Below are 12,832 nucleotides of genomic sequence, written 5' to 3'. Positions count from 1 at the left end.
GCGGTTGGCCTGTTGGGTAGCTGAAAAGTCTGTGTGATCTATAAAATCTGTTGATACAAGCATCAGTGTTCCTTGAATTGCTTAATTAGTTTCTCTTGTATTGGTGCTCTCTTCCAGGGCATATACTACTCTCAGCTTTATTGTAGCTTTTGGGAAGGGTTATGGTTATGGTTATTGTATTTAGCAGACACTTTTGTCCAAAGCGACAAAATATGAATCTTACAATAGTTAAAATGAACAGTAAACAGTTAAAAAGTTGCTAAGCCAATATTAAGCAAAATAGTAATAATAACAATAATGGCAATAAAATATCAAATATCAATAATAATAATAATAATAATAATAATAAAATAAACAAATACCATAAATATACAAATCATAACTAATAATAAGAATTAATTAATTATTTAAGTGTAAGATCAACAGATAAGTCTTGAGACCCCTCTTGAAGCTATCACATGAACGCAGAACACTAGGCAACTCATATCATAGAATGCATGCACATTTTAAGAGGACTGTCTGCAGGTAATCCATTCACGGTGGGTTTGGGCCGCCTGGGCTAAAAGTGCCAGGGACGACTTTTTGTCCCAGTCCAGCCCTGCTCCAAGATGAATCTCTCGTTGTCCATGGTGTTGTAGAGGAGACATAAACGATATTTGTGATTGGTTTAAAGAAATGCCAATAAACCAGAGCATGTTTTCCTCCTCTTTTCAAGTTTCTTTTAGTTATTAAGTCCATGTTGTCATATTCACGCAGATAACAAAGAAAGAAAGGCTACAGCAGTGTCAGTAGACTGCATACACAATATACATATGGATATTTTTTCTCATTGGACAGCGTACACAAAGAAATGCTAATTCATCAATAAAACTAATGAAGTACAGTCAATATTTGTAGTGTTTCAGTGCTGAATTTTTAAGTACGATATGAAGACATCTACAGTGTTTTGTAGAAAAAAATAAAAAAACAACCTTTCATGAAGTTGAATTTTTTTTTTTCATGGATAAGAAAGGTTTCACACTGTGCAAAAGTACCTGATTCCTAAAGCCCTTATCAACACCCAGGGTCTGCGTGAAAAAACAATGTTTGATTCCTAGATGGCACATGAGGTAGGCCAGGTCAATAGTTCACACACTCTCTGTCAGCTTGAGCTCCCAGCATGCTCTCTGAAACTCCTCATCACTGACTGGATGGAGATACCTGCAAGATTAGACAGTTAGCCTGTGAATGCCTATGGGTTAACTGTAGTGCACCAGCGTTTCTAGGCACTACAATTCTATTAACATATTCTCAGTGTTCACTGTAGTTATTCGGAAGACCTTTGCGGACTACATAATGCAAAAAAATATGATTAACACACTGATTTATTAAGTAAGCAACTTTGCTGTGTACTTACTAGGCCTACTTCAGAACCATCCTGGAGCAGGCTAACCCACAGTCCCAGTGGAACAGCTGCCGAATGACAGGAACGTTCAGCAAGACGGCATCCTCTGAGAAAACCTGCGGTGTTATTATTAATGTTATTTACACTTTCACAACTGTAAACTCACGCTGCTATCAGAAAAACAATGTCAAGCTAGCTCAATTTGTAACGTTATGTTTAAAGTTAGTGACACCAGGTCGAGTCACTCACCTGTCATTCTGTTGTATTCTTTCTTTGACAAGCGGCCCACTAGCTAACGTTAACTCAAGACAAGCTGGCCTTGTTTACATCACTGAAGCCACGGTTGGGTTTCTTCATGGATGCTTAGTAGCAGTACTTAGTACAGCCCAACTGCAATATTAGCTGTCAGGCTAACAGTATTAACATAAACTAGTCAGTTGGTAGGTTCGCTGCTTACAGCAAAGCTAGCTAGCTAGCTCCTCAACGCACACCACTGCTTCACATACAATTATTAGTTAACTAAACAATTAAATAAGCGAAATAAGTAAGTATAAACAATTTTTTTTGCAAGTTTTTGTGACGGTGAAGCTCAGCTTCGGTTATCTGTTGTTTGCTAGCATACTGAGAAGCCTGTTTGTTCATTTTGTTATGCTGTAAATTATGCATCCCCTTGCGGTGCGGGGTAGTCTCCTTTAAAATGTTACAGGTTAGAAGGTAGTTTAATTTCATCAAAAATCTACACTCATTCTCAACATTTACAAAGTTAACCAGTTTTATTGAAGAATTCAAATGATGTAGAAGATCTATGTTTTCATGTAATTTTTTTCAGAGCATGTTCAGCAGGATCCCGCTGCAGAAAAATGTTGATGAGACCATGTTACTGGGTTCCATAGCTGGTGCCTGTTCCCATCGACACCTGTTTATAAAAACAGAAGAAAACAGATTATTTGTCTAGTAAAATTATATGTTAAAAATTATATATAACAAAATATGTTTTTCATTCAATGCTAATTACTTTAAGCAGTGAGGAATGTAGAATGAAAATGATTGGCCGCTTACTGATTCAGTTTCAACGTCTTCATTCAGATTTGTGACTTTATGTTTGCTGTAAAGATCTCTTTTACTCGTGCATGACAGCAAAAACCAGTCAGTAACAACGGGAACCTGTAGGAAAACATTAATGCTTTTTCTAGAAAATTGCATTCTTTTTAATCAGATATTACGTGCAGGACTGAACATGTCTACTCACCAAACTTAGGAAAGATAATGCTGCCCCCAAGTTCACTATTGTTGGTACAATTCCAAATTTTCCTGCCTGCAAGATAAAAGAACAAACCCAGGTATCGTCAGAGCAAAGAGAACACACATTTAGCTGATGAAGTCTTTGCAACTTAAAGATTTATTCTGGCCTCACAGTTCCAAATACAATGACGTCAAACCGAATCCCGTATGCTTTGATTAAGGTTCTAGTTTCCTCTCCATCTTGGGTCTTGTAGTATTTTGCAAACCTAAAAGAAGTGTTTTTTTTAAAAAATGTTTTTATCCCCAACTTAATCCATTTATTAATGAGCATTTGTTAACAATGGTTTCACCTAAAGTTGTATCCAGGAGCAACATTATTGACCGGATGTTTGCTGTCCAGCCTGCGGAAGCTGTACTTGGGGTAACATTTCCCTGCCCACCAATCCAGGTCACAGCTCCAGTCAATAATAATACCGAGGACACCACCCTTTAGAAACATACAACAAAAATAATCCCTTATCAAGCTATGTATACAACTTAAATTTAAGGAAGATAAGAGATAAGGGAGTGTGGAGAGGTAAATTATACAGAAATGAACATTTTGTAAAATGTGTGTCATATTTAATTCTGGCCATACCTTTACAGCCATGTCTTGAAATTCCTCTCCAGCCTCTGAGACGATGTTTTTCAGGCGAAATATGGGGCAGTCAGGGTCTGTTGCACGATTGAATTCACACCTCTTCAGGTACGAGGAGTTAATATGTGGCAGAATATTTCTTCTGGGGGAAGAAGGAAGCCAAGAAATACATTTGATATAATGGCACCCAATTAAACAGCATCTTTGCATATATACTGTACTGATAAGAGCCTTTCTTTTGACATTTAGAAACTCTGACCTGTGAACGTTGAACTTCGGGTATGTTATGCTGTTTTTGATCAACACAGTGAAGTTCTCTGCTGAAGCCAGCAGTGCATGTCTGTGGGAAACAACATATCAAGCCATACCTACATTATACTATAATAACTTATAAATACTATTAACATTGCATATATTCTTACTTGGGCAGCTTAGTGTCTATTTCAAGAGGGCACCATGAGAGCACTTCGCAGGTCTTGGCAGTCGTGGAATAGTTCTTACACAGCCCTGTCTGTATACCTGAGAGGGAAATTGGTCAGTCAGGTGGTGTTTGCTGTATGTAGACATTCTTTATCAACCCATAATAATCTGATGCCACCAAGTGAGGAAAGCTTACCATTGCCTCGAGGATCACTGTGTCCTTCGATGCAGTCACAATCATCCACACAAGTAGTTGATGGGTTTGGAAGCTGGAGGAGAAATCAATGGTGTTAATCTGTTGATCTAGTATGAGGTGGTGAGGTGGAATGTAACTAAGTACATTTACTCAAGTACTGTACTTAAGTACACATTTGAGGCAGGGCTGTAGCACAAAATTCTGGGCCCTGCACAAAGGCATTCTCTATGGGCCCCTCCCTGCATCCACAGCTATTCATTCTAGCATCTTTTTGGGGCCTCCTCACATGGGTCAGTGTACTCAGTCCCATGAAACGTCGTTGATATAGAATTGTGAACTGAACCGTGTCACTTTGTTCCCCGAGCGCTCTTAACTGCTTTCAGAATCAACACACAGAGGTCAAGCCAGTAGATGATAGAATAAGAACCACAAAACAATCATGATCGGATTGTTTCATAACAGTGTTTATGTAAGCTCAACAATAACAATTAATCTAAATAATGTGCAGAGTCCCTAGTTAGCCCTGACCTTAGCTTCTATGACTTGTCCATAACATTCCATATATACTATATCATATTAGGTAGCATCAGTGACTCACCTCAGGACAACGTGACTGAGTCTGATTGGGGGTAACAACCATATTGGTTATAACAAAGAATGAGTTGTCACCCTGTTAGACAGAAGAGAAGCACAAATGTCACAAGGCAATGAAATACTCATCTTGCTCACATTCATAGTTGAACAAACTGTACATTATGTAACTTCCTGTAATTTCCACTGTCCCCTTCTTAAATAAACTGAATTGAATCAGTTCAACACAATTGTCATTTCATTTACCATGGAGCAGTGTTTCTCAAATGGGGGGTACTTTGGAGTACAAGAGATTTTTTTTCATGCATAATATTTCCTAAAATAAGTATACTATAATAACAAATGAACTTAATGATGGATTCTAAACATTTGAAATGTAGGCTAGCTGTAGTTCCAATGAGACAACCTGTAGGGGGACCGAAGAGGGAAAAGTTACATAGTGTGCCTTTAAGTGTTTTTCAGTTACAAGGTTGTTGTTTAGCCTAAATAGGCAAAGCATTGTACCTCTTATATATATATAGGCTTTTTTTTTCTACAAAAAAATGTTTTGCGCTGTTCAGGGGGTAGTATTATGTTAGTATAATTCTTCAAAGGGGGTACATTATTGAAAAAAAGTTTGAGAACCACTGCCATAAATGATGATTTAACATCAACCTTAACCTTAACCTTAACATCAATTTGTGCGTGGGTATTTCCGTAATTAAGACGAAATGTATGGTTAGATACCTGGGATGGGATAACATAATCAGCCACATCCCAAAATCGGGGGTCCATGTCAGTTGTGTTGGTGAAGGAAAAACCTTTGACTTTGGTGGTGACGCTACTGATGACAGAGTCTGTCTCCTGGTAGGCCTTCTGCACCACACACACATACCTGCAGGTTTACAGCAGTAGGAAACTTTTAACAATGCAATCAAATCATGAAAAATCACCAGGCAGCTCATTACAACAGTATTCCATGACAAGTTTAGCTTCATATCCCCATTCAGTGGTGAAATGTAACTAAGTATACTCAAGTACGGTACTTAAGTACAAATGTTGAGGTACAAATGTAAAACCTCAACTAAATGTTGAGGTTTAAAGTCCTCCTCCTCCTCACCCACAAAGCCCTCCATAACCAGGCTCCTTCCTACCTCACAGACCTGCTCCACCGCCACAATCTTTATACTATATATTCTTTATTATTATTATTATTATTATTATTATTATAATTATAATTATTATTTGTGCTTCACTTGAGTCTTTTCTTTTCATTCCACTTTCCACTTCTACTCCACTACATTTCTGAGGTTAAATATTGTACACTACATTCATCTGTCAGCTTTAGTTACTGGTCACTTTACAAACAAGATTTTTTTCACACAAAACACATTTAGTTTATAAAATACAATGTTTTATGATGAAGTAAAGTACAGTATATAGACCTACTGTACAAGTTCAGCTGAAATGATTAGCCAATTAAACACTTAATTGATTGACAGAACGGTTTAGATCGTTTCCAGTTTCTAAAATGTGAGGATTTTTCTGCATTGAGTACTTTTACTTTTTATACTTTAAGTCAGGGATCTTCAACAGGGGGTCCAGGACCCCTAGGGGGTCCTCAGAGTCAATGCAGGGGGTGCTCCAAATAATTGTTAATCTTTTCAAAAATTAAAAAAGTCCTAAAATGAATCCAACATACTATTAGCAAATATAAATACCCCACTGATGATAGTCTTACTGGCCTATAGGTAAGGTAATCACTATGATAGTCATCCACAGATACAGTTAACCCTAAGGATTCACTGTGTTTTTAACATTAAAACATGATTTATAAAATCATGCCAACAATTATTAGGCTTTTTTAATATCTTAGTATTCTATGCAAAAAAGGTATCTATAAAGGCTTTAGGCTGCCCTAAATGTTATTGTAGGCCCAGTTTAATATGCAACTTCATTTTATACAATATATGTAGTAGGGGGTCCCTGCTTCATCTTTCTTTCAGTTAAGGGGTCCTTGGCTTGAAAACCGTTGAAGACCCCTGCTTTAAGTACATTTTCCTGATGATACTTACATACTGTTACATAAGTAACATTTTCAATGCAGGACTTCTACTTGTAACAGAGTATTTCTACAGTGGTATTAGTATCTTTACTTTAGTAAAGGATCTGAATACTTCTTCCACCGCTGCCACATTTGACCAAATCCCAACCAAGTACACCATGCCCCCCCCCCCATAATTTGTTACTTACCCCACCACATACAGCACCACCAGAAGCTGGGTGAACCTGAAGACACATCCTACCCCAATGTTTGGAATAACCAGTGTTTTAGGTGTTTCATAGTCAAACATGTAATGCAGACAGCGCTGACAGAAGCCTGCAGTCATTCTGACCTTTACACCGCGCACACCAGTGATGGACTGTGCAGTGATGATGATGAGTAAAGCATAGCTGCCCTTATTCAAATCATTGTATTCAAATCTTCTTTGTCCTGAGTGTGTTTTATAAGTAGTACACACATATTAGTGAACACACAGTAGGTTTAAACTAACCAGGCGGGACAAAATACTTTCTATATGTTCTGTATAAGTGGTGAGCCAGAGATAGATCATAGAGCTGGTACGTGTCATTGTCACACATTGAATGACAATGTGAAGTTTATAAGTACTTTTGAGCTTTGCAGCACTGTTAACTGACCATAGAACCTGAAATACATACAGTAAGTCACATGTAACAATAGAATACGGCAGAGTAGAAGTGGAAAAGACATTATTATTATTATCTTTAGCAAATATTATCTGTGTTTATTTCCTATTGGAATCCTCTCACCAGTGTTATATACTGTAGCTACATTTTGTATATTTGGTTTGATTGGTATGTAAAAGTGTAAATGCTGAAGTAATATATTATAAATACATGATCTGACTGCAGCATTATAATATTGTACATGTGGAGTTGATTTGAAAAATGTAGCTGAATATTATGAGGAAATAACTGCTATTATATATTATACTTATATTATATATTGTCGCTGTTGGGGCAAAAACCTTGTATGTCCGAAACTGTTGCTTTTCAGCAAATGAAAAATGGCAAATTTAAAAAAATCATTTTATAGAGCTATTTTTTTCTCAGACGAAGTCAGACAAAATCACCCCAACACTGTTTATGCGTTTGTAAAACTCACAGATGTAAAGTGCGACCAATAGCATTGATTAAGCGAGAAAAAAATTGAAATGATAAAATTTGGAGGTACAAGGTTTCCGCCCATCAACGACGATACATGGATGTGAACATACAAACACACTGCACTAACTGCAGATTGTTGAAACCACCTATTATTACTTAATAACTTTTACTTAAGGCGCACCCACACCCTATCTCTGCTTCTCCCCATAGAAAGCTTACATATACTTAGGGAGTAATGAGTCGCAGCATTAGCCTAGACCGGCGGGGGAAGGTGTGTAGCCACAATCACGGAACACAGCCTCCCCATCTCCCCTTCTCTGCAGCTCTTAGTTATGCGGTTATAGTTCTAGACTACCGGGGTGCCTCCTTTGACACACTGAGCTTCTCTCTCCTCTCTCTTTCCGTCTGTGTGTATTCGTGTCCCAGAAATGCTTGTTACTAACATAGCTCCGGGGAGCTTATTCCCCGGAGTCCTTATGTTCTTTTTCCACCCAGCATCATCATCTTGGATCATGATGGCACCTCCATCATGGTGGCAGCTGTCGCCGTGGTCATGCCCTACGTCCTGCTGTGCCCTATTACACCCTGCTACGCACTGCAATGCCCGGCTTCGACTTGCTATGTCCGGCCAACGCCTTGCCACACCCTGTTATGCCCGGCTGTGCTCTACAACACCATGAACTATTATAATTATTACAATATATTTATTGTGACTATTATTGCCATTGTTCATCATACCCCCAACCGGCACCGTCAGACACCGCCTACCAAGAGCCTGGGTCTGTCCGAGGTTTCTTCCTAAAAGGGAGTTTTTCCTCGTCACTGTCGCACTTACGCATTCATGCATGCTCTTGGGGAAATCACCGGAATTGTTGGGTCCTTGTAAATTATAGAGTGTGGTCTAGACCTACGCTATCTGTAAAGTGTCCTGAGATAATTCCTGTTATGATTTGACACTATAAATAAAATTCAATTGAATTGAAATTAATTCTCTATGTGATACTGTATTCAACTCAGGAATGCATGTGTCCCAGGAGCCTCTGCTGTGTATTTATTCTTTTTTTTTAACCTTTATTTATACATATATTATACATATTCGTGAAGGGAAGGGGTTGGGGGAGGAGACTAGTTTTAGGATGTGGGAAAGACTGAGCCCGATAATATTATGGCACAACTTTCCACATATTGCCATTATTAGTAATTAGTAATTAGGTGGGGTGGGAAATATGAATGATAATGTTTTTAAAGTTGTATAACCTGGTGTTTTGTATTCCATTTGCATTTAATTCTGTTATTATATTTTTGCTCTATCTACCTGCCCAGGGAATATGGGCAGAAAAGAGCAATTTTGCCAAAACCTAGTACAATGCATCTCTCCTTGCTTTTATACAAGGTTAAAGTTTAATTGTGCACTGGTCCTGTCTAAATAAAATTACATTACATGTGTGACACGCGCAATTTCATTTTATCTTTTGCAAGGTGCATGGCAGGAGGGTGAAGCTGTCAGTTTAACATGCAAAGGTTCACTGCTGTGTGCCCCTCTTTAATAATCTACTCACCGGTGTGAAGATACAGAGACAACATACTGCAGCAAATACAATGAAACTTTTGTAAAAACTCACCACACATTTACATGCCACTTTCAGATACTGATGAAAAAGCTTGTAAAACTAAGCCTGCTCACTGAGGTTAAACATTAAACATCTGTGCTTCTTCTCCTTCAGCGTAAATGAATATCTACAGTGGGGCAAAAAAGTATTTAGTCAGCGACCAATTGTGCAAGTTCTCCCACTTAAAAAGATGAGAGAGGCCTGTAATTTTCATCATAGGTACACTTCAACTATGAGAGACAAAATGAGAAAAACAAATCCAGAAAATCACATTGTAGGATTTTTAATGAATTTATTTGCAAATTCCTCAGGAAAATAAGTATTTGGTCACCTACAAACAAGCAAGATTTCTGGCTCTCACAGACCTGTAACTTCTTCTTTAAGAGGCTCCTCTGTCCTCCACTCGTTACCTGTATTAATGGCACCTGTTTGAACTTGTTATCAGTATAAAAGACACCTGTCCACAACCTCAAACAGTCACACTCCAAACTCCACTATGGCCAAGACCAAAGAGCTGTCAAAGGACACCAGAAACAAAATTGTAGACCTGCACCAGGCTGGGAAGACTGAATCTGCAATAGGTAAGCAGCTTGGTGTGAAGAAATCAACTGTGGGAGAAATTATAAGAAAATGAAAGACATACAAGACCACTAATAATCTTCCTCAATCCGGGGCTCCACGCAAGATCTCACCCCGTGGGGTCAAAATGATCACAAGAACGGTGAGCAAAAATCCCAGAACCACACGGGGGGACCTAGCATGGGCATAAATCTGATCTAACAGTAGGGGGGGGACAATAAACATAAAATTTCTGAAGAGCAATTTTTGAAGAGGACACAAATAATACAGCCACAATTATACTCGTAGAGGACGTGTTCACAGAGGAAAGCCTTTATACCATCATTAGTGTAGCATGGAGACTGTACCATTATCCTTCTTTTCAGCGTTTCTCTTGATTCAATAAAAAAAATTTTTTAAATCATGTATTTATTTTTAAGTTGTTCATAATCAAGCCACAAACCTTAACCTACCTTAAAACATAATGACTTATTTTGAAAAAGTGTCCCCATATAAAAGAAATACAATGCTTTTGTACACTTGTTAAATTAGCTGATCATAATGTAAATTAGTGAGCCACTGGTGAAGCTCATCTGCTCACCCTGACAGACACACCTCCAGAAATATGAACTAAGCTCAACACACTTACCTGAGACTCTCCACCTGACTGTCCCTGGTCTCCCTGAGACTCTACACCTGACTGTCTCCTTTGCCTGTGACATAGTGACGTTCGTATTTCCATAAGCACCCATTCTTATAAAGATGTTACCAAATTGTCTTGATAGGAGGACTTAATGTACTTACTTGGCATTTTGGTGTAAGCCTACTGAAAAAATGTTCCGTTTTTCTTTTCTCTGTCATTTTTAACAACAACACAAATCTTTAACGTCAGATGTCTAAATATGAGTTAGGTTCATAGGTTCACCACGTGGTCATATTATAATTATAAAATGATCTTGCGTCCTCCACATAAATATTAGGTTTCTTCTGGGACAGAGGATATATATTTAACTTAATATTGAGCAAAACACAACTGTAGATCTTCCATATTAACCCTAATATCAGTTCACACACATAACGTTAGGCTTATCGCCGTGGTAACGTTAGTTGTAGTGGGTGCATTTCTATCCAACAAGCTATAAGCTAGGTAACGTTACATTATATTACACTAACATTGCGAACTTTTTTGTCATGACTAATTCATTAATTACTCAGCATGATTTCTATTTGAGAAAAGAAAAACTTAATCTGATGTTTAATGTGAATAAAACAGCCTTGAACCGCCTACTTACTACATTCCTGTCACTACCCGATGTGACTGTGAGTCTAGCGCAGATCCTACAGCATGCAGTGGACCAAACCACGGTGAGGCAAGGGAGGGGGGGGACTCAAAATGTTTCTAAACTTAAAAAGCATTTTTGGGGGTTTGTATTGTTTTTCTGCTTACACAGATATTTTAAGTGTACATCATTATGTTATTTACAATACACAGCATTGTTTTAATGATATTTCTGACCCCCCCGACCCCCTGGGATTTACGCCCTTGGGACCTAGTGACCTGCAGAGAGCTGGGACCAAAGTAACAAAGGCTACCATCAGTAACACACTACGCCGCCAGGGACTCAAATCCTGCAGGGCCAGACGTGTCCCCCTGCTTAAGCCAGTACATGTCCAGGCCCGTCTGGAGTTTGCTAGAGAGCATTTGGATGATCCAGAAGAGGATTGGGAGAATGTCATATGGTCAGATGAAACCAAAATAGAACTTTTTGGTAAAAACTCAACTCGTCGTGTTTGGAGGGGAAAGAATGCTGAGTTGCATCCAAAGAACACCATACCTACTGTGAAGCATGGGGGTGGAAACATCATGCTTTGGGGCTGTTTTTCTGCAAAGGGACCAGGCCGACTGATCCGTGTAAAGGAAAGAATGAATAGGGCCATGTATCGTGAGATTTTGAGTGAAAACCTCCTTCCATCAGCAAGGGCATTGAAGATGAAACGTGGCTGGGGTCTTTCAGCATGACAATGATCCCAAACACACCGCCCGGGCAACAAAGGAGTGGCTTCGTAAGAAGCATTTCAAGGTCCTGGAGTGGCCTAGCCAGTCTCCAGATCTCAACCTCATAGAAAATCTTTGGAGGGAGTTGAAAGTCTGTGTTGCCCAGTGACAGCCCCAAAACATCACTGCTCTAGAGGAGATCTGCATGGAGGAATGGGCCAAAATACCAGCAACAGTGTGTAAAAACCTTGTGAAGACTTACAGAAAACGTTTGACCTCTGTCATTGCCAACAAAGGGTATATAACAAAGTATTGAGATGAACTTTTGTTATTGACCAAATACTTATTTTCCACCATAATTTGCAAATAAATTCATTAAAAATCCTACAATGTGATTTTCTGGATTTGTTTTTCTCATTTTATCTCTCATAATTGAAGTGTACCTATGATGAAAATTACAGGCCTCTCTCATCTTTTTAAGTGGGAGAACTTGCACAATTGGTGGCTGACTAAATACTTTTTTGCCCCACTGTACATAACTAGAACTCAACTCTGACAATATAATCACTACATTGGAATTCAGCATTTACATTTTGGATTCACTATATTTCCATAAATATCATTTGCATGTGCCTGAATGGTGGACTGTAGTGTGTCACAAAGTGAGAACACTTGAAACCAAGACTGATTAGGAGTCAGTTTTTAATTTCATAACACACATTGACTTCCATGAACACAGGACAGATACATTGTAACTTTGGTCCAATAGTACCTCATATATATAAATTCCGTATAAAAGAACCATTTCAGTTCACATAGGCTACGTTCACACCGCAAGCCTCGGATTTTTTGCTGAGATGCGATTTTTGTTTTTGTTTGGCTGTTCACATTACCTTTTAAAATGTGGCCTATATCAGATTCCAGTGTGAACAGTTTGCGGTCTCAAACTGATCCGCATGCGCAAAAGAACAATAAGAATGACATCAGACGCAGCACGCTGCTGCACTTAAGTTAGGAGGAAGTAAGCTTT

The 12,832-nt window shown here is 38.5% G+C and overlaps 1 protein-coding gene across 1 annotated transcript; it reads right to left on the bottom strand.

The window, feature by feature from the left end:
- Positions 1-2,157: 2,157 nt before the first annotated feature.
- On the bottom strand, positions 2,158-6,863 carry LOC144517568 (P2X purinoceptor 4a-like). Its single transcript, XM_078249651.1, has 12 exons — positions 6,703-6,863; positions 5,197-5,344; positions 4,478-4,549; positions 3,880-3,952; positions 3,686-3,782; positions 3,523-3,603; positions 3,264-3,405; positions 2,977-3,113; positions 2,799-2,892; positions 2,634-2,699; positions 2,444-2,548; positions 2,158-2,300 (listed from the first exon to the last, which is right to left on the bottom strand). Exons 1-12 carry the CDS (start codon positions 6,837-6,839, stop codon positions 2,262-2,264), a joined length of 1,191 nt encoding a protein of 396 aa, XP_078105777.1. The 5' UTR covers positions 6,840-6,863; the 3' UTR covers positions 2,158-2,261.
- Between the last annotated feature and the right edge of the window lie 5,969 nt (positions 6,864-12,832).

The sequence above is a fragment of the Sander vitreus genome, chromosome 5, assembly GCF_031162955.1.
Source record: "Sander vitreus isolate 19-12246 chromosome 5, sanVit1, whole genome shotgun sequence".
NCBI classification, from domain to species: domain Eukaryota; kingdom Metazoa; phylum Chordata; class Actinopteri; order Perciformes; family Percidae; genus Sander; species Sander vitreus.
This window is presented reverse-complemented; position numbering and strand designations above follow the sequence as displayed.

Excerpts from the sequence above, each read along its gene's own strand:
- LOC144517568 (XM_078249651.1), bottom strand. The coding sequence starts at position 6,839 with ATGACTGCAGGCTTCTGTCAGCGCTGTCTGCATTACATGTTTGACTAT. Across the intron at positions 4,550-5,196 it reads ATTATGTTATCCCATCCCAG|GGTGACAACTCATTCTTTGT; the intron begins GTATCTAACCAT and ends TCTGTCTAACAG. Across the intron at positions 2,893-2,976 it reads GCTCCTGGATACAACTTTAG|GTTTGCAAAATACTACAAGA; the intron begins GTGAAACCATTG and ends CACTTCTTTTAG.